The 23,534-nt window shown below is 28.8% G+C and overlaps 1 protein-coding gene across 2 annotated transcripts in view; it reads right to left on the bottom strand.

Moving 5' to 3' along the window:
* The window catches only part of LOC100202447 (uncharacterized), a 180,970-nt gene that overhangs the window by 50,774 nt on the left and 106,662 nt on the right, over positions 1-23,534 (bottom strand). For both annotated transcript variants that reach the window (XM_065787773.1, XM_065787772.1), the window contains exons 49-58: positions 22,353-22,472; positions 21,993-22,268; positions 21,715-21,921; positions 10,608-11,027; positions 10,130-10,468; positions 8,989-9,325; positions 3,945-4,690; positions 3,221-3,859; positions 2,791-3,021; positions 2,445-2,687 (exon numbers count right to left, since the gene is read on the bottom strand). In XM_065787773.1, coding sequence (XP_065643845.1) covers positions 2,445-2,687; positions 2,791-3,021; positions 3,221-3,859; positions 3,945-4,690; positions 8,989-9,325; positions 10,130-10,468; positions 10,608-11,027; positions 21,715-21,921; positions 21,993-22,268; positions 22,353-22,472 — 3,558 coding nt within the window. The remainder of the gene's footprint in view (positions 1-2,444; positions 2,688-2,790; positions 3,022-3,220; positions 3,860-3,944; positions 4,691-8,988; positions 9,326-10,129; positions 10,469-10,607; positions 11,028-21,714; positions 21,922-21,992; positions 22,269-22,352; positions 22,473-23,534) is intronic.

Here is a 23,534-nt window from a genome sequence, read left to right as displayed (position 1 = left end):
GAAGTCATCAAGCAATTTTACTGAGTTTATTGGTAGCCCACGAAATTTCATTCAATTCACCTATAAAGAATACCTTAAAAACTGATTTATAAAATATCTCACAATCTTTTCAATAATTTAAAACAAAAAAATAAAACTGCTAAAAAATTTAAAGATATTTTTTTAGCAGGATCAAACATGATAAACTTTATGATGTAAACAATATTGTTATAGTTATTTTATAGAAGAGCTGCTACCAAATTACCACTTTATTACATAAATTACATAAACTAACCTACTTAAGGATAAACTAGAGAAGATGTTTCAAAAGCAGTCACTAATAATTAACAAATGAACTGGCATTAACAAAATTGTTAAATCAGGAAAGCCCCTGATTACTTTTTTATGTGCATACATTCAGCACCTCTTCACTGGATCACCTATTTTTGTTTGCCTTATTCCCAAGACTGCATTCTTTTCAATGTTTTTCTATTCAAATTGACCAAGTTTTTTCTTATTATCTATCAGGAAATATTGTTGTTATTGGTAATTTTAATGTTTACAAAACTGATTTGCTTGGCTCTATTAGCATTGACTTCACTGACTTTAAAGCATAAATTTTTATCTTTTTAAATCTCAGATATTGTTAATTTTGTCACCTGTTTTCCATACAACCCTAATTACTTACATTTATTCCATAATTTATGACTTGTTGAGGACCCAAGCTTGTGATCAGCTATCCTTGTCTTAAGGTTTCAAAGCTTTTTATCTCAAATCATTTTTTATCTCTTTTATGTCACTTTTTTTTTTCAGTTTTCTCAATCTAAATTTTACCTAGTACTTTTCCTACACCAGATTCACCTTATCATCATACACCCTATCATTGCATAACACCAGATTTATCTTATTATCATACACCCTATCATTACATAACACCAGATTCACCCTACTATCATACACCCTATTATTGCATAACACCAGATTTACCCTATCAGTGCATAACACCAGATTCACCCTATCATTGCATAACACCAGATCACACTTCTAACTACTACTGTAAGACTGAAACTCTTTGTGATAATCCTATCTTATGATATGATCCTTTGGCTATCTTTCACCTCTCTGCCAAAAATTGTGCTTCCTTTACACAATAATCTTTACAATAATAATAAGATTCAGGCAGGTATGAAAGCTTTTATTTCTACTCATTTCATTTCTACTTATTTCAATTTTTACAATCAAGTCTCGCTTTACTGTTCTCTTTCTTGTGCAGCTGTTATTTTTAATTATTAATTGATTTTATGCATTTTTTCTACAACTGTCTAGAAAACAAATGCTCTTTTAGTACCATAAAAAATTAATAAAGAAGGATTTGTCTGGCACTAAAGTCCTTTAGTTATGTTTACTGGAAATGCTCAAGAAGCCACCAATATAATTTTGAAAATTTTTTTGTGAAAATAATAACTTAAAAAATTGACAGTATGCTATTGTTTTAAGTGTGCATTAGTTTTTTTTACTTACACAGAAAAATAATAAATTACAATAAAAATTATGTGGTGTAATTGAATTATTAAAAAAACCAAGCACAGGAAAAAACAAAAATGCAAAATATAAAATTAAGAATATTTCTAAATTTTACATTTTATTACTTTTAACTTTTTGACAACAGAGATTTTAATAATGAAATAAAAGCATAACTATGTTAAACATAATTTTATAAATAGTTCTGTTAACTATGCACAATTATGTTAAACAATATAACTAATTTTATAAATAATTATGTTAATTATGCACAATTATGTTAAAAACATAACTAATTTTATAAATGACATTATAAATACTAATATAATAAACTTTATTTTTACAAGAGGTTATTATTTAAAAAATAACAAACTGTTTATTACTGTATTTCAAATATAATTAATTTACTATATTTTTTAATAGACACTGTAGTTACTCAGTATATGATTTATTTGTTGGTCTTTTGAATCACAACAAAGATCATAAATGAGGAATATTAAAATTATGAGGAATATTAAAATTATAAGGAATATTAAAAATAAGGAATAAAAATATTGAGAAACAAAATCTTAACAAAAGTGTAAGAAAAAAATATATATAAATGTATGTATGCATGCATGCATGCATGTATGTATGTATATATGTCTGTATGTCTGTATGTCTGTATGTCTGTATGTATGTATGTATGTATGTATGTATGTATGTATGTATGTATGTATGTATGTATGTATGTATGTATGTATGTATGTATGTATGTATGTATATATATATATATATATATATAGATATATATATACACAAATACATTTCTGATAAGTCATTTTTGATGAAACGCAGTGTAAAATGAAAAAAACTTTTTGTTATATATATACACACACACACACATATATATACACCAACACAAACACACACACACACATGTATATATAAAATATATGTCTTACCTCCAAAACATTGTTTACCAGCAGGACATGGCCAACAATCAGACTTATTTCCATATCCTCCGTAATCAGGTTTAAATGTACCTTCAGGGCAGGGCTCTGGAAATATTGCTCCGTAAGAACAAAAATAACCAGGAGGACATGGACCAGCCTTTGTGTTAGGCCCTGACAGAGGAACTTTAGGTGTTGGAGATGGACTTCCTGATTGACATAAGTACCCTGCTGCACATTTTTCCCTCACAGTCCCTTCAAAGTCAAAGAAATATATAAAAATTAAAATTCTTTTTTTTGCAAACAAAATCGTTTTATTTTTTATATTGTTTAATATATTTAAAATAAAAAAATTTACCCATTATGCAAAAGTGACCAGCAATACATGGACGACAATCTGTATCTCTTTCTAGACCAGTCTCATTATCATAACTATATGTACCATTTGGACATAATATAGGTACTTTAGTTTTTTCCGGACAATAGTAATGAGAGGGACATTTTTGGAGTTTTGATAAAGCATTCTCACAATAATAACCAGGTGGACACACATGACAAAAAGACTCTTTTGATGCAGGTTGATAAGTGCCTGCAATATTTGAAAATGATTTTACAAATGAGTATATATCAAACAAATTAGCAATTGTTGATCAAGTTTAAATTTTAAGTTTGGTTACGACCTGCACTTAAGTGTGCAATTTAAATGCAATCTAAAATTTAACCAAAACTATTGGTTCAAAAAAAAACTTATGAAACTGATTAAAAGTTATGAAAATTGTTTTAATTACCTGTTTCACAATCTAGAGCATCAGCTGACCCTTTTGGACAATAATATCCAGGCTTACATGCATAACCACTGGGCTGAGCTTTTTGCTGACCTTCCGGACAATACCAGCCGGCATCACATTTTCCAGTTGGCTCACCAAGACCATTCTTTTCACAATACCAACCAGGTGTACATGAAAAACAATCTTTTGCATCAGTTCCACCTGTAGTATTTCTAAAAAATCCTGCTGGGCAGTCCTCAGAAAAATGAGTTCCAGCTTTACAAAACTTTCCTATAGGACATGGTCCATTTTTAGGGAACTTTGAGTTACTTGCATTTGGAACAGAACTGTCAGATCCTCCACCACATATAAAACCAGCACTACATTTTCCATTAGGTTTTGATTGACCACCCAAACAATATTCCCCTGCTGGACAATCAGTACAATTGTCTACTGAAAGCAAACCTTCTTTCTCACTATAGGTTCCAGCAGGGCATATCATAGGTTTTCCACCGGGACAGTAATAGCCTGGCTGACAACTGATGGGATTTGTCATATTGTAATCTAAACACATAGAGCCTGCTATACAAGCAAGACAACTTCCTTTCTGTGGTAATGGCTGAAAAGTTCCAGGTGGACAGCTTAGTTCTTTATATGTACCTAAGAAAAAATATACAATGTAAACTATATGAAAATTTTGCTATTTAAAAAGTTGCTATTTAAAAAATAAGAACCATGAACAAACCTTCTGGACAATAAAATCCAGGTGGGCATGGATATCCTCTTGTAGTATCAACTCCAGTTGGAGTAGGAGAATCAGATCCTTGAACACAAACAAATCCTACTGAACAATTAGGTGGGTTTATTAAAGCTTCTATTCCTGTACCATTGCAATATTTACCAGCCGGACAAGGTTGACATTCATTAAGTTTCTTTAGTCCAACATCTCCAGAAAAATATCCACGAGGACAAGGCATGGGAGTGGATGTACCATTTGGACAGAAATAACCCTGAGGACAAATATCATTATAAAAATCAAAATTCCAGTCAATTGCTAGTATATGTTTTATTGGTTGAGCCTCTTGAGAGCCAGTATAACAGTAGAACCCTTCTTTGCATTGACCAGTTGGAGTGGAGATGCCAGGAAAAGCACAATAGTTTCCTCCAAAACACGGCAAACACTGTTCAATTCTTGCATTACCTTTGTTGGAACTGAAAGTTCCTTTCGGACATGGAAATTCATATTTGTATTTTGTGTTGCCTGGACAAAAATGACCTGCTGGACACAACATAGGTGATACAGCTGCATTATCTTCATGATTACAATAAAAACCTTCAGGACATGGTAAACAACTATCTTGGGCACTTTGGTTTTGATATGTACCATTCAAACACGGTACTGGAGATTCAGATCCTTGGGGACAATAATGACCAGCCAAACATTCATACCCAACAGGAGTAGGAGAAGACTGACCACCAGGACAGTAATATCTAAATTCACAACTTATAAAATACCTTTATTGCTTGTATTGTTGACTTTATTTATAAATTTATCACATACTTTTTTTTATAAATATACATGAAGTATTTAAAATTTGGTTATGCTAATGCAAAAAGCATAAAGAGGACCAAAATAAACTTATGGTATGCTTATTTTAAAATTATAAAAAAGGTTCTCACAAGTGGAAAGGTATGAAACAAATGTTGACGTTTAGTGTTTGCTATTTTTTTCTTAATGTAGCTAAAACAACTTTTTTAATAAAATAATCAAAAGATAACAAAAACCAGCATTAAAAAAAATCTTACAAAGATAAATAAAATCAAAGATACTAAAGCTTGCATCTTTCAGAGCTCGCAGAAGCTGGTGAATTTAAACCTAACACTTTTTACTTTTATTGTTTTAAATTGTTGTTATAACCCTCTCTCAAGCAATAAGTCCAAAACAAAAGCTTTGACAAACAAGGTAGCTGTACAGAGAAACAAGTTGAGGATGGATGCCTTTCTTTATGGTGTTCACTATTTTCTGACTCCTGATTTCATTCTCTTTCTCTAAATATTTTCGTATAGAATACTGTTACAATGACACTCTCTTTTAGACAAGTTTAAAAGAGAGTCTCATTGGAACAACAAGTCCAAATATGACAACAGTATTCTATACAAAATCTTGCATGACTTGTCATTCAGCTAAGTTTCATCCTTTACTTTAAAAGTCCTTCAAAAAGCTTTTATTTATCTGGTTTTTTCCTCAATAATGTTAAAATGTTAATAAAATAAACAGACACTTTTATTTAGGTCACATATATTTAGGTAATAAAATTAAAATTTTAACATCCCATAAGTTTTTTTTGCATTTTTAGAATAATTAAAACATATACTAATATTTTTTTTATATAAACATATACTAACATTATTTAATCAAAACATACTTTTATTTTTTTCACATTTTTCAAAAATTGTGAAAATATTGTTGCTTTGAAAATATATTGACACTAAAAACATGAAAATACATTTCTATAGAGTACTAGTGTTTTACCTTAATTAAATATAGCTTAATTATATATTTATGACATATTCTTAAGTACTTTTTAGATATAACTATACATAAAAAATGTCTATAAAACAAGGTTAATAAGAAGTTTAAATAATACTTTAGATTTCAAATCATAAGCTTAAATTAACTTTCTGAGGTTAGAAAAGTGAACTAATATATATATATATATATATATATATATATATATATATATATATATATATATATATATATATATATATATATATATATATATATATATATATATATATATATATAATCATGAGAAATCAGTTATTTATCATTAGAACCATTATTCTTACTATTTTTGAGCTCAACAATAATGTTTTTAACTTGGGATTGTATCAATTAGCGACCTCAGGAAGTCATAGTGAAACTGGTCTTCAAAGTGAAAATGTAAGCAAAGTTTATAATAAAACCATGTGAAGTTGTTGTTTTTTTGGACAGCTGTGGACCGTTGATTTGAAAATAAAACTCAGGAACGCAATGCGACCATTAGTTTTTGAGTTTTAGAGTAAAATATATAGGTATGTTTAAAAACACCAAAAGACATACTTCGAAACTAGCAAAAATGCCAAAAGCGTACTTTAGAACATAAGGGTTAAAAAACAACTAAAAAAAAAGCATTGACAATTATTGATAATCATTATAATAAAGCCCATCTTCACTAGTTAAATATCACTGTCATGATTGATTATGAATAGGGTACAATGTCATGATTGATTATGAATGGGGTACTATGTCATGATTGATTATGAATGGTGTACAATGTAATTATTAAAGTCTTCCAATTTGATAAGAAATCTTCCAAACCATGGTGATCAAGCACCCAACCATCATCATCATCAAGCTACCACCTAAAAGCTAATCACCCAACCATAATTTCTATCTTTGCTTATCATACTTAGAAGAGCTTTAAATATTCTATAGTCTTACCAGTGTCTAATCAAAATGTTCGTTTGCAGTATTCAGTTTTTCATTAATGAACCATCTATCTGAAAAATTACCACTATCCAGTCATTTTTGAAATTATATAGCAGCATATCCTACATCAACTGACTGCCAGGTTAATGGCACAAAGCTTGCAAAACACAAGCTAGGATCAGAGAGAAAACACAATTCAGAGTGTAAACATAAGTGATTAGTCAGGAAAATGAGCCACACCTGAGTAAGAGAATAAGAAATACAGAAGTTATGCGATGCATCGACAGGGACACTTTCCATGAACAACATGCCATTGCTAATACTCTAATATTTTAGAGCTGTTGATGGAATCAATATCTTTAAGAGCTGTAAAACAGTTTGGAAAACTTAACTATCAGCCTCAGAACCATTAAACTTAATTTTAGAGTTAATTAAACCTTAATTAAAAGATAACAGAAAGAGTTGCATAACCACTGCTAAGTTAGCACAAGCAAAAACCATGAGTTAAGTAATTGAGAACCATTGAAAAGAGATTCAACATTCATCATTTTATGCAGTTTAAATCTATGCTAGGCTTATAGACAAAAAAGAGATGTGACGCTAATAAACAAAATTTTTCTGCTTACCCCTAAAGTCTTTGCCTAGGAGGTCACCTGTAAGACAGAAGCCAGATGCAATTTACATCTGCCCAAGACGAGTATTTTTATCAAGACATCTTCTCTAGACTTTACTCAGCTGAGATCTTTAAGGTATGGGCTATTTCAGGTCACAGTTAACTTCTCCTAGCCTTTGCCTAGAAAAGCGAATCCTGTAAAGCAGCAGAACACAGGGCAGAATGTACTGGATTATATATTACTAGTAGCAGGGTGATTATGATAATTTGGAACATGACCTGACCTGTTAATTACTATTATTATTTTTTCCAATAAGTGGTAATACAAACTTACACTATAACTGGATTTTCATTAGATATTCAATGTCATATAGATTAATACTTAGCAACATAAAGTTTTCGTTAAAAGATTTTCATGCAATAAATGAGCACCATCAAAAATTCTAGTAAAAAGAACTGAAAAACATGTGTAAGATAAAACATAGTGTAAGATAAAACACAGTGTAAGATAAAACATAGTGTAAGGCTTATTATATGCTTCTCTTTTAAAAATAACTATATATACATATGCTTTTAAAAAAAGCATCTATTATACATTAATTAAATTTTGTCACAGGTAATAATAATATGAATGTATGTTTAATGTTATATGTAAAAATAACTGAGTATAGTTCATTACTGATCTTATAACCTTTCCCAAGGATAAGGCTGAACTATTTGCAATAAAATTTTCTTCTAATTCAACTCTTGAACTTTATGGCCACACTCCTCCTTCCACCATTCCAGTTAAACAGGTTCACTCACTGTTAGACATTCAAATCACTCCAGTTTCTGTTGCCAAAGTCATATCTTAACTAAACTCTTCTACGGCTTGTGTTCCAGACAACATTCCTGTCATGGTCTTACAAAAGTGTTCTCCAGAACTCTCTTCAATTCTCTCTAACCTATTAAGTGTTTGACTAAATTTTGTTTACCAGCCTGCTGGAAAATGGCATCCAATTTTTAAAAACTCTGAAGAATATTCTGACCCCTACAACAACCATTCAATCAGACTTCTATCTGTTATTAGCAAGGTCTTTGAGTCTTTGATCAGCGAATTTCTCACATCTTGAGTCAAATAATTTACTGTCAGACAATTAATATAGTTTTCAATCTTCTCGCTTTACGGCTGACTTGCAAACAAAAAGATTTTATTGTGCATTAGATGGAGGCAGCAACTTAATAGTGGTTGCTTGCAGCCCTGTTGGGAGTGAATTAGATTTAAAATAAAAAAGGCACTTATTAAAATTTCTTTTTTTTTTATATTAAATGTCTTATTTTCTATTAAATATTAATAAAACAATATTTTATATTAAAATATTCTGAAAAATCAAAATTGATATCATTGCAATAGATATTTAAGATATTTAAGAGATAAATATATTTTTTAATTTTTTATTATAAGTAAATAGATAAATTAAAAAATAATACATTATACATATATTACATATAGATACATAATAGATAATAGAGAATATATCGATAATAGAGAGGTAAATAGATAAATTGAAAAATAATAGATAATAGATTATACATATATTACATATAGATACATAATAGATAATATGTAGATATGTAATAGATCCACAGATAATAATAACTGATACTAATAAAGAGATTGTTAACAATAAATTGAAAAAACAATAACTCTTAGTTACCCACCTTGGTGCGCATTGACCTGCAGGTTTATCATGTCTCGAATTATCACAATAAAAGCCAGGTGTGCATCTCTGACAATCACTACTTTTTTTGTTTTGGGTATTGTTTGAATAACTTCCTGCTTCGCAAGGGATAGGCCATTTTGTACCAGTTTCACAATAATGACCAATAGGGCATTCAAATTGATTGGAAGAAACTGAACCTTCAATGCAGTAAAATCCAGCAGAGCAATTATTAGTGGGATATGCAAGTCCTTCGCTTTCACAGTACATTCCTCTAGTACATATAATAGGGATTGAAGTACCAACAGGACAAAAGTAACCAGCTGGACATATATTACCTATGAAGTACAAATAATATTATAATTATTTTATGAAATTAAACTTGTAATATGGCCTGTACTTAAAAAAGTGGTTATGTCAAGATTTTAAAGAAATTTTCAAGAAATCACCCAAAATTTAAAGCAGTTATTCACAAAGTTGCAATGTATACTTTAACTAAATGTAAAAGTTATTCACAAAGTTCCAATGTATACTTTTACTGAATGTAACAAAAAAAAGCTTACTGGATTAAAATTACATATTATTCAAATTTGAATTTTTTTACTTAAACTATGACAAACAAAAAGTTAAACATACACGTGGTAGCGCTCTTTTTTTTTATTTTATTCTTTATTCTGATTTACTCCCTACAGGGCTGCAAGCAACAACTATTATGTTGGGAGTTACTAAAACAAAAAATAGAGTTACTGAACAAGGAAACGGTTGACGGAAGACTTAAAAAGTTGAAGGTTGAGTCAGGAAAACATGAAGGAGGGGGAGAGTTCCAAAGGGTTGAAGTGTGGGGATAAAAACTAGATGAATAAAAGTTTTTGGAGCATGCAAGGACAGATACAGTAAAAGAATTTGATGAATGACGAGTCAAGCGAGAATGAGTTTTGGTTAATGGTTGGTTTTTTTTGGTCAATTTTTACTTCTAAAAAAGAGATGGTATTGTAAATAAAATTAAACACTCCATTCATACTAACAATTAAACACATTTAGATTTTTGTTGTTAAGAACTGTATAAAATAAAACAATATGGCAAGGTTATTTCACATATAAATAAAATTTTATATAAACAAAAAAGTCACGAAAATATATACCTTTTGAAAGATTTATATCTGGACAAACACATGATTGTGACACAAAACATGAAGAACTTTTATTAATACTAATGCCTATATCTCCAGGATTGGCTGACATTGCTCCTCCTTTGCAAAAGTAACCTCCTGAACACCAACCATTAGGAATAATACGACCATAACCTTGACAATACTGCCCTGGTGGGCAAGGCAAGCAAGCATTAATGCTTGTTGATCCTGTATTGTTATTAAAAGTACCAGGGGGGCATTTGTATTGTGTACTATACTGAGTGCCAATCATGCAATAATGACCCATAGGACAATCATATGGAGTTATAGTACTTCCATTGCAATATTTTCCTACATAATGTGAAAAATTACCAAATTTATTTTCAATACACAACTTAAAAACCATTAGGAAACTATAATAAATAAACTGTAATAAATAACTATAATAATTAAAAAAACTATAATAAAATCATCAGAAAAAATTACATACCCTCAGAACATATTTCACAAGATATTGTTCTGAGCATATTTCCAAATGTTCCAGAAGGACAAGGTGAAGGGAATGAAGTATTTCCTTTGCATTCATGTCCAAGAAAACACCCTCCCCCAATTCCAGTATGATTATCATATTTTGGATTTTTTTTATTAACACCACTTTGACACCAATAGCCTGGATCACAAAAACCAGTAGGTCTTGGTAACCCAATTCCTTCACAATATGAGCCTGCTGTACAGGGTGTACACTGAGTTATGCTAATAAGACCTTTTTGAGATCCATAAGTTCCTTCAGGACAGGGTATCTTGTTATAACCAGTACCTTTCAAACAATAAAATCCTTGTTCACAGAGGTCTGGAGCAACTTGACCAGTACACATATAACCTTCAGGACAAACTTCACATAATGCTGAGGCTAAAAAAAAAACGTAATAGCCATGATAATCCAATATGAATTTTACAAAAATTTTTTATATATTTTATTATATTATAATTCATTCATATCTTCAACGTTATAACACTAAATTGTATTATACTGTACTTTTAAAATTCAAACACTTTTACCAAAAAATTAAAAAAAATGTCTCAAATAATTATAACATTTTTTTTAATTTTTTTGATTTTGTCTTATAAATTGTTATAATTATGTCTCAAATAATTATAACATTTTTTTAAATTTTTTTGATTTTGTCTTATAAGAATTGCTTTTATCTTATAAATTTTTTGAAAAAAGATTTATAAGATAAAAGCAATTCTTTCTTTTTTTTTTTTTTTTCTGATTCACTCCCAATAAGGCTGCACGTAACCACTACTAAGTTGGGAGTTACTAGAATTATAGAACAAGGAAACATTTTTCAGAAAATTTGAAAAGTTGTAGGTTGTGTGAGTCAGGAAAACATAGAGATGGAAGAGAGTTCTATAGGGTTAAAGTGCTGGGAAAAAAACTAGGACAAATAAAAGTTTTTAGAGCATGTAGAAACAGATACAGTAAAAGAATAAAAATTTGCTGAATGATGAGTCAAGCAAGAATGAGTTTTGGTTGATGGAACTAGAAATGAAAGCTACTTAAAGCAACAACCATGATTTTGTAGCATTTGTAGAAAAGAGAAAGAAATGCAACTTTACCACGATGAGAAAGAGGCTCAAACTTAGCAGATAGAGAGGTCCAACTATGTTTACAATGCGTTTTTGGACCTTGTCTAGAAAAGAAAGAGCATCATTAGAAGAACCAGCCCAAATATGACAACAGTATTCTATACAGGGACGAATAAAAGATTTGTAGAGGTAGAGAATAGAATCAGGAGAGAGAAAATGGCAAGCATGATAAAGGGAAACAACCTTAGCAGATGCTAATTTAACAATTGATTGTATATATGATTTCCATGAGAGGACTGTACTGAACGATAATCCAAGAAGATGTAAAAAAGAGGACTCAGTAAGAGGGTTGCCATTCACACAATATAGGAATGTCAACAGTATTGAAATAGTTTTTTGCAGTAAATAACTGAGTTTTATTGGAGCTAAAATTCACAAACCACTGCAAGCCCCAATCTGTTACAAAATGAGATCAGATTCAAGATCAGCTGCCTGTTCTAAGCAATTGAAAAAAAAAGACTTTTTGTCAAGACAGGAGTATAAAGTTGAGTCATCAGCAAATAGAGCCACTTCAGATGTAAGGTTGTCAGGATAAACATTAATGAAAATAAAAAGCAAACCAGGAATTTTTCATAGGAAATTAAATTCTTTTTGAAAATAATTTAATTTCCTATGAAAAACATCTCCACAAACAAAAACATGACACTTAATTTCATTTCCTGTTTAAAATCAAATAGAAAATTGATTATAATAGTTATAAAGATTAAACAATGGATCATTTCCTGTTTAAAAATAGGAAAATATTATTTTGATAACAAAAATAGCACTACTGATGATTTTTTGAGACCCATGTTGATATACTTTCTTCAAAAGTATATCAACATGGGCCTCAAAAGAACCAGAATTTTATAGTGATTTCAAAATTAATAATCTTTTCTACTGAAACATTAAAAAAAAAAAAATATTGCAAACAAAATGTCCTAAAAAACAACATTTTTATTTAAAATCATAATTATTTATGAAATCACTAGGAAATTCTGGTTCTATCAAGACCCAGGTTGATATACTTTTGAAGAAAAAAATTCACTGATATATGGCAGCCACTGCGTGTAATCAAGGGTCATGGAGGGTGACCTTTTTCAAAAATTAAATAAAACCAATGACTTTTCAGTTACTTTCAAACCAAAGTTCATCTGTTTTTTATAAAGGAAACTGGAGTTACCAAAAATTCACATTCCTAATATATATACTAGAGTGTTCAAAAAAAAAAAAAAAAAGTACCCTCATATGTTTGGGATTTGATCTGTAGAAAAAGAAAATATTCACATGTTACAGTTCATCTAGTCGACAATTGCAAGATGTATGTTTTGAAAATTTAGATGAAAATTTTTTTTCGGTATTTTCATTACTTTTGCTTTTGTAATAATTGTTATGAAAAAGGCAAAAAAAAAAGTTGCTAAAATCATACAGAAAGACTTATTAGATAAGCTTAAGAATGTTTTTAAATTTCTGTAGATATACTTGTTAAATATTTTTAATTCAAAAGTGCAGAAGTGTTCACAATATTTATTTGTTTTTAACATGGAATATTCAAAAACAAAAATAAAGAAAGGCGCGAAGAGAAAATACAACTGCTTTATTAGTCCTAGAAGAACTGTTTACCTTCTTAGTTATCCTATAAACAAATTGCTAACAAACCAACTGCCTTCTCTAAGAAATGTGTTTAGATACCTATTCTTAAACACAGAAAAAAACTACAGATTCAGGCCGCCAAAGTTTCATATTGGGTGTTCACAAAAACGTCTTGGATTTGAGCTAGTGTAATTTGGAGGACTTTGCGTTAATCATTTTGTTATCAATTGTGTTGTTGCCGAAGTTATTTCTGTATGGATCAAAGCAGGCTTTGGAGATTGTATTCAGAAGGAAGCTCAAGTAAGGTAATCAATAACCTTTAATATAATGAATATTTTTTCAGCTCGTACTTGTTTTTTGTTAACTTAATTATAATTGTTATCGATAAAGTAATTTTTTTTATTATTTACTTTTTTATATATATTATATAAATATATATATAAAATGTATTATACTTGGTATTATATATATATAGGAACAAATTAAAAAAGTTCATTAAAAAATATAATAAAATGTTAAAAATGAAATCACTTGAGTTTAAAGATAATACAAAATATAACGCTCTAGTAGAACAATTTAAGTTTGAATTAAATAATCTTTTTAATATTTCAAAAATGGATTTCGAACAGAAAATAAGAGCAACTAATAATGATCTAGAAGTAGTTGAAAATGATCTAGAATTCTTTAGAGAACGTTGAATGTTTTTTTTAGAGAAAAAGGATAATGCAGCTTACAGAGCTAGAACTGAAAGGAAGAGACTCAGATTTCTAACTATAGAAAAACAAAAACAAAAAGAAATTCATAGAGTTCAAGGAAGCCAGGATAATGGTAGTATATCAATACGTAGTGAAAGTTTAGATGGATTTGAAACACCAGACTTGTTACTTTGACTATTTAACAAAAAACTTATGAAGAAAAAAAAGAAGGTAACTGTGAACTACTACGTTATTAAAAATAATTTTTATTTATAATCAAGTATTTATTTTATTTCCAGAACAGGTTTAATATTAATAGAGTTTAAATGAAAACTATATTTATTAAACGCTTTTAGATTAAAGAAAATGGCTAAAATAATCATAGAGATAACTCCTGATGAGCTTATTGAAGCAACATCAATTGTGGCAGCAAGATATAATATTGGAATACAACCTCAGACTGCAATTATGTTTGCCATCCTTTCCAAATCTAATGTTAATTTAAAAAAATATATATCTCAAGGTCTTCTGTTTACAGAAAATAGTTTCAGGCAATTCAGTCAACAGGGGATCTTCTAGAAAAGCAAATAAATGATTTACTAAGCAGTAAAAGACAAGTTCTACATTTTGACATTAAACTAGTTAAAGAAATTTCAGATCTTAAATATCTATTGTTTATGACAGATTGGGTGTGAGGGTTAGTTCTCCAGATACTCCAGATTATGACAATATATTGCTTGGGATTGTCCAACTAAAATAATGCCAGAGCATACCAGGCAACAGAGCTAATAAATTTATTAGCATATTACAAGTTTGTTTGCTGCTGCATTATAACATGTAGTAACACTGGGAAATATGCAGGAGCATATCAATTGCTGAGCCTAAAACTTAATCACCTTTAATATGATTGTTATGCAGGCATCACATATATGAGGTGCATGGAAGTTCTCACAGGAAAGAGAAAAGGCTCCATAGAGCATTGTATTTAAAGTTAAAAAAAAGTGGAATGAAGTTTGTACTGAAGTGAACACCTTAAACAATATTGTAAAAATGAATTGGGATAACCTACAAGTTGATTTAGTGTTGTACTTTCTTGCAAAAGATCTCCTTAGTTTCAGTTCTAAAGCTCTGCTCAAAAATGCTTTTGCCAGCTTGTTTTTTATCTTGGTAGAAATGTAACCAAAATTTGGAATTTCACCAACATGGTGCTTGTCATGAGGCGTGTTTTATGGCATACAGACTCAACCTCCTTACATTGGAAATGACAAAAAATGTTGTTAAAATAATGACAGAAAAGGAAGAAGGGACAGGCACAGAATGGAAGTTTTTTTACCGCCATTCTTTATGCACCATGGTTTTTAAAATACTCAAAAGCACCAAATAATAACCTTGATGTTTTCAGGGCAAGTCTTAAAATACAAGAGCAGTATGATGAACAGTTAGGACAGTCTTTTACAAAGAGTGTAAAAGGGAATTCTTGGTACCTAACTCCTCAGCTTGTTGTGTTAGCAATTGGAGATCATGACGTTGAAAACAATAAAAAATAAAAATTATTAATAACCTACTTAAATTTCCTATTCCTATATTCCAGATTGGGTATCCTCAAAATATTTCTGCTCTTAATTCCAAAATAACACAATTTCTTCTTGGATGGTCCAGAGTCTTGGTATCTTTTTGAAATTATTGGAGTTTCAAAAAGCAAAGTTAAACAATGGATTTACGGTGAAGTAAAATCTTGGGAGAATACTGAAAGTTTTCGTAAGTTCCATTTATTTGTTAAATATCTCTCTACTACTAACGACTGCACTGAAAGGAACATCAAGGTTATACAAGACTACATGAAGGCATCTACAAATGAAGATCAGAGGCAAAATACTTGTTGCAAAAGATGATACAAAAAAATTACAAGCCAAAATGACAAAGCTTATATTTTATCTGTTTTTCTATGCGTTTAGTTTAATAAAAAAAGGTTTTAAAATTGTGATTCATTTTCTCTCTGTAACAAATGTGTGTTTCACTATTTAATTCTGCAAAATGAATTTGTAAGTTGGGGTATATTTATATTGGTAATATTTATAGAGTATATTTATATTTATTAAAGAAAAATTTTCTCAGTAATATGAGCATAAAACCGTAAAAAAAGTACAAATCTCTCTGAACTTCTTATTACACATCTAGAAAAGTTAATGACTTTGAATTAAAATTTTTTATATATTCTATCTTTATAAACCAACTCACGTAGTTTGGAGGGTGTAGTCTTTTGATTTTCAAATTTTCATCATTTTTTGTTTATCATTCACAAATACATTAACTATTATAACTTAAATTCTCAATAGAAATTAAGTTATAGATAATCTTCATATCTAGATAGTACCGAACCCAAACAACAGCTTAAACCCAAACAACAGGCTGATTTATCTTTAGTGAGTGTTTTTTCTATATTTTGTTCCTTTTGACTGATAAAATATAATTACCAATGTTGATTGAAATTGAAATAAATTTAGTACTAGTCAAGAATTTTAGCAAAGTTTTAGACTTAAACTTTATGAAATAAGTAAAAAAAGAACTATAAAGTGATATATATATATATATATATATATATATATATATATATATATATATATATATATATATATATATATTTGTCGTCAGCAAATAAGGCCAGTTTAGGTGTAAGATTGTCAGGAAGATCATTAATGTAGATAAGAAAAAAGTTATTGAATGAAGGAATATTGGCACAGTGAGTTGTCTACAACAAACTAGGTGAACAAAAAAAACTTTGTTCTGCGATTTGATTGCTAAAAATATAATCAATAATACAATGGTGTTTTATTGATTAATTATGCATTTTTTTATTATTTTCAAGCTTTAGGTAATTTTAGTATTGAAAAGTTAATTACATATTTAAATTAAGTAATTTCAACACCTTACAAATTATGTAATGACAATTTTTGAGTAAATTAAAAAATTACAAATTATACCAACTACAATATAACTGATAAAGTAAAATGAATAAAATATTCCTAACAATCATCATTGGATGAATCATTGTTATATTCACATCTGACAAATTGGACTCTAATGGCACAAAATTATGTGTGATAATCTTCGTTATTGCACATAATTTTATTTCCAACCTGATGTTATGGTATTACATGTAAGGTAATTATATTCAAAACTTCTAACAGTATTTAACAGTATTTAATTTCTGGTTTTCTTACTTGACAGTCCTCTGTGTGAGTTGGTGACAGGATTTGAAATTACCAAAAGTAAATTGAGCAAACCCATATTTGTAGAAATACATCCGTTTTTTCTGGTATGATTATTACAAAATCAACAAAAATCATTATTGCTAGCTTCTTGAGACTCTTCTCATAGTTGCCAGAATGGAAGAATTAATAGTTTTACAACTTCTGTATTATGTAAAAGTAGTTTGTGTGCAGTAACAGGCATATAGTACCACAGATATAGATTAAAATAATAAGTTTTGATTTCAGAGCAAAATTTTTCAAATTTATAATAATTAGTATCATGGCCTGAGGAGAGTGTTCTTAACAAAATAATGAAATTTTAAATGAGACTGAGATCTAACATTGTAATCTCACCACTTAACTCAGGCTTCATAAAAAACATGCAGGCTGTGTCCCAGACATTTGTATTCCCAAAGCCAGGTTTTGGTTTATCTACAATAAGTCCCATGTGGTTTTTAAATTTTTGCTTGATAAAAATAAACTTAATTGGTCAGCAATAAAGTGTAGATGAAGGCCAGGGATTTTTCCAAATAATATTTTAGCTGCCATTTTTATTTACTTATTTATTTTAGGTGCCCCAAGATGTCTTTACGGTCTTATTGAGAGCACAGCCAAAGAGTATTTGAAAGGAAGTTTATGCCTCCTTCCTAACCAATGTTAAAAAATGATTTATAACTTTTTCTAATTTAAATAGCTTGATTTCTGTGCTCTGACAAACAACATGTTATTGTGATCAGCAGCTGTGATCAGCAGCTTTAGGGGTAAATTAGACATCATTTGAAACCAAAACAAAAAACAAAACTAAAAACACTTAGTAAAATCGCAATCCACAAAAATTTGTGGATTGATGTGGTGATTTATCACTATATCAATCTACAAATTTTTTATCTGTATTTATTTATTTCTTAACTGTATTTTAGCTGTATTTATTAGCTCTTAGCTGTACAATGATATTCATCATTGTCCAGCTAAGAGCATTGATATACACTATTAAAAAAAAAGCTTGGATACATGTGGATACAAAAAGAAGCAAATGTTGAAAAATAAAATTATTGAACTGACTTTAGTCCACCTAGCTTGTATAAAGTGAAACACTCTGCTGTGGTTAGAAAGAATTTAACAATCTCAAAAATTTTCCCAGATACACCATGTGAAGTATACTTAAGGAGAAGCCCAGAACTATTGCTGAAAAATGAAAAATTGTTCACAGGTTTGATTATTTACTCAATAATACAGGCTAATTACAATAAACTATACATAATACATGGTACAATATAATACATAAAAATTAAACTAATAATGGATTAGCTCAACAGATTACAAAAGTGTTCTGTAATTTCTAAATTGAAAATCTGTGAATTAAGTTCTGTAATTTTCTGTTTGATATTACTCTCCATAATAGCATAATCTTAAGAAAAATTTAAGAAAATAAAGTTTAACTTGAAGACCAACACTTATATAAAAAAATTCATAAGTGGTGTGAATGCAAATTTAGCAATAAATTTAAAAAATAAAAAAAGCACAAAAAGAAATTCGATGGCATAAGAAAAAAGTGAAGAGAAAACAGTAGGTTAAATGTCTTGAAAATTCTACCTAGCCTAAATGTTTAGATATCTTGAAAAACCTAGCTGACCACATCAAGTTCTACATCAAGCGATTCTGATCATACTAAAAAATATTGAAATTTTGCTGATCACTACAAAAAGAAGATACAGCTGACATCTAATCAAAGTCAGAGTTTAGTGTTTCATATATTAGTCCATCAAATCTTAAGTCTGCATTAGATTGGACAATTGTCTAAGGCAGGCAAAGCTTCTTAACCATGGTGAAAGCAATATACCTAAGTAAGAAAACTCTGATGTAAAACCTTTTAACTGTGAGCAAGGGTAGGAAGATAAATCTCGGATGATAATTCTTCATATATAAAATAAAAATACTCAGTGCAAAATAACCTTACACTCAAAAAAACATGTAAAAGTTATTTAAGTATTAAAATAAGAAATGGCATCATCCTGTCCAAATGTCATATCCTAACTGTAATAGCACTGATAAAGATGCATTTAAGTTTCCACAATCAGTAGCATTTGTAAAAGCAGAATATCTTCTTTCACTCATATCTGGCAGACCGAAGAAAAGTAGAAAAAAAAGAAAGAAGGTTCAAAAAACTCATTTGCACAGGAAACTCAATTATGGCAATCAATCAAACAGTTGAAATCTTTGGAATATTGTTTGACACAACAGCACCAAAGACGTTGCTTGAATGGAGCCCTTGCACTGTTTTACTTTGGCTTGTTTGTAGGTACACCACATGTTAGTTAAAGATGTTTCAAAGACAATAACTGACTCTGAAACTAGTCCAAATATTTTACTGTTTTGCAGATTCAAATAATTGTAACCTCAAATTGATTATGTGTATCTGTCTTAGTGCAAAACTCAGGTTTTTAAAGATAGAAACAATAAGTTTTTACAAAACATTCTGAATGGAGAAGCAAAACATCTCCTGAGAGAAAGCAAAAAAAAATTGCACTAACTACAACCATCATGTCTGCTTTTCACAAAATGCAAGAAGCAGAAACAGTTTTTGTTTCTGTTTGTAATTCTCACAAGAAACTAAATACGTAGCAATCTAAAATTTGACAAGTAAAAGGACAGTTATAAATCTCTTTTTTTTTAACTTTATATACTGCTTGGTGCATTTCTTATTTATCAACAATGTTAACAAAAATGTCCATAATGTTGACTTTTTTTAAGGCATTTTAAAATACTGTCTGATTACTTTGAAATTTGTTGTTGCTTGTAAGCTGTCAAAAGAGACAAAAAACCATGAGCGCATAAATTTTATGAGAGCCATTTTTTTTTTTTGAAACAACAAGTAACCTGTCAAAAGAGACAAAAAACCATGAGCACATACATTTTATAAGAACATTAATACCTGCTTTATTCAAACAAAGTAACATTTACATCCATTTAAAAACAGTATAAAATATTGTATATAATATAAAAATAGAAAATAAATATTCTATAGAAAAAAATATATCCTAAGGCACACAATAAGATTATGAAAATACTTTTAAAATAACCTTTTAACAAATGCCCGACATGAGTAAAGAATTTTTCATAAACTAAATGGCAATTTAAAAAAGTTAACTTGTTTATTAATGTCAGGTTTTTACCACCCTATATGCACACTTTCTTTAAGTTTTAAATCTAATTTGCTTAATCCAGAATCCAAAATTGAAAAACTCTTATCATTATAGCAAGTGAAACAACTTTTTTTTGGGTGAAGATCCTTTTAAATACAAATTTTTAACCCTCCTATAGCTTTCAATCATACGTGTTTTTTTAATTAGCAGGTAGTTCCCCCTATATAATAGAAAAAACATCCTGCACAAACAAATTTGTAGATAATAGATAATTTAAAGTGAGCACCAATCTCAGGGTTTACGATCAACAATGTCTCTTGATAATTTTGTGTAATCTTTAATTTGTTAGGTCAGTTATTTTCTCAATATAAGGAGGTTTAAAAAAATAAATATTTGTTTGGTCTTCAAATAGGAAAAGCACAATTATCTTTATAACGGGTTATAAGTATTAAATTATTATCACATTAACTTATTTCATATTCAGAACAATAAACAAACTTTTCTTAATGATAGCATTGAAATTATCAACAGTAAGTTAACAACTAAAACAAAAACCTGTTGGAACCTGAGATCTATCTTTTTAGTTTAGTTTTGTAGTTTTGTGGATTTGTGATTTATAACTGTATAAAAAATGTATGACAATGATGTTTTAAAATCTATAACTTTGAATTTGAAAATTTATTTTGATTTTATATCATTAAGATAAATAAAACATATAAAAAATGTTCAAAAGCTTATTAAGTTTTTATTAAACTTTTATAAAAATTTTATGAAAAAATTTATTTATTTTAGCTATTTAATCATTTTTTTTTTTTAGTTTCGTTAATATTTTTCAAAGTATAGATTTTATATTCCTTTATTATTTAATTTATCATTTTACAAGTATTATTAAAATTTATTATATTATATGTATTTATATATTATAACTATATATACATGAGTTTCTTTTGTTGTTTAATTATTTTTTAAATAGTTGTATTTATCAGTGTAATCCAAATTTTATCAATAGTCAATTTTGTTTTAACTATTGCCAGTCCTCCTGATAGTCATTTAGTTCAACAAGCTTTTGTGAGTATTGTGGATTACTTGAAGTTATTAACATATAGAATTTATTTGTTTTCATAGAAACTAAGTTTAATTAAAGTTTCAAGATTAGGTTTTTTTATTTATGCTATAATTTTAAGTTTAATGAGGTTTTTATTCATAAAAAAGTAAATTAAAAAAGAAAGAAAGGTATACAACTGTTGTCTATGCTTTATGCTTTTATATTAATTTTTGAAAACTACCTGTAAAGTTAGTAAAGGTTCCATTTTTACATGGCGAGTACCATTTTGAGCCTTCTTCACAAAATGAACCTGCTGGACAGATGTTACCAGTAAAACCATCATTTGGGTTGGGTTTAGTTGCACCACCAATGCAATAAAAACCAGGGTTACACTTTCCAGACATATTGTATAGAGCAGTAGTACCACAATAATAACCAGGATCACAATCTATACAAAGTTATGAAATGCATTTAAAAAGTTAAAAACTCAAAAAACTTAACTGTAAAAATTTTTTTTACCTTTACAATCATCACGATTCTTTCTGCCATCGACTGGCTGATAAGTTCCATTAGGGCATGCTATGGGAATTCCTTCAGGACAGAAATAACCTTTAGGGCATAAAACTCCATATGTTTTATTATTAGGGTTGGATTCAATTGAACGCTCAATACACCAATGACCTGCACTGCATTTTTTATATGCATTTGGCAATCCAGGTGTGGGGCAATACCAGCCTTCAGTACAGGGTGTGCAACTTGACTCATTATTTAATCCTACTGAACTGCCAAATGTTCCTAACATTCAAATAACAGCAACAACATTTATAGCTTAAACAGGTTTTTAAACAATTTATTGGCAAAACTAAAAAATAATAATACCTGCAGGACAATCTACACCTTGGCTTGAACCAGCTATACAATACTTGCCCATGGGACACAAATTACCCATAATACCATCGATTGGCTGAGAGGTATTTGATCCCAAAAAACACACAAAGCCTGTTTATATATATATTATTTATTATATATATATATACGCACACACACACACACATAATATATATATATATATATATATATATATATATATATATATATATATATATATATATATATATATATATATATGTATATATATACACACACACAATATATATGTATATATATATATATATATATATATTATATATATATATATATATATATATATATATATATATATATATATATATATATATACACCCACAAATAGTTTTGAATGTATTATACAAAAAAAAAAGTGCTCAATATTGAAAAAAATACAGTGCTCAATAAAAGAACAGAGCAATAATAAATTAGTAGAAAATCACTTATCAAAATGTTGTTTCTTTAACACAGTGTTTCATCAGTAAAAACTCATCAGAAATCTTATCTCAATAAAGACTCATCAGAAATGAATGCTCAAATCAATAAACTTCAATCTATACCAAAAATTACAAGAAGTCATAAATGACTTAATAACTGTAATACTTCAAACACAAAATTTCACTTTTTGTGGAAAATGTTGACATTATTATAAAAAGAATTCTTTTAGAAGCCTTAGGTATTGCTAAGAAATGAACTCGGAACTTCTCGCTTAAAGATGAGCACTCTACCACTATACCACTACTGCATCAATGAATACCGCAATATTATTAGTTAATAAATACCGCAAAAGTATTAGTTTCCTCAAAAAGTTGGATTGGACATATCAAAATTAGTGGCCTAAATTATTAAAATTCTTAGAAATAAGTCTAGAACAATTGAAAAAAACTACTGACAAATTAAGTTTGTTCTCCATAATTGAAAATAAAGGGACAGTACATTTATTCAATTTGACATAAATAATTTTTACCTCTCAATAATGGCAAGTATTTTAGATACAAAAACTGAGTTTTAAAAAAATCACACAGTTATTTCAGAGGAAACAATTCTTGTAAATTTAAAAATTGTGAGTTTTCTTGATGTCACATTTTATTTCCCTAAAAATTTCATAAAACTTTCATAAAACTGAATGATGAGATATATTATATTAATATTAAC

Source organism: Hydra vulgaris, chromosome 01, assembly GCF_038396675.1.
Source record: "Hydra vulgaris chromosome 01, alternate assembly HydraT2T_AEP".
NCBI classification, from domain to species: Eukaryota; Metazoa; Cnidaria; class Hydrozoa; order Anthoathecata; family Hydridae; genus Hydra; species Hydra vulgaris.
This window is presented reverse-complemented; position numbering and strand designations above follow the sequence as displayed.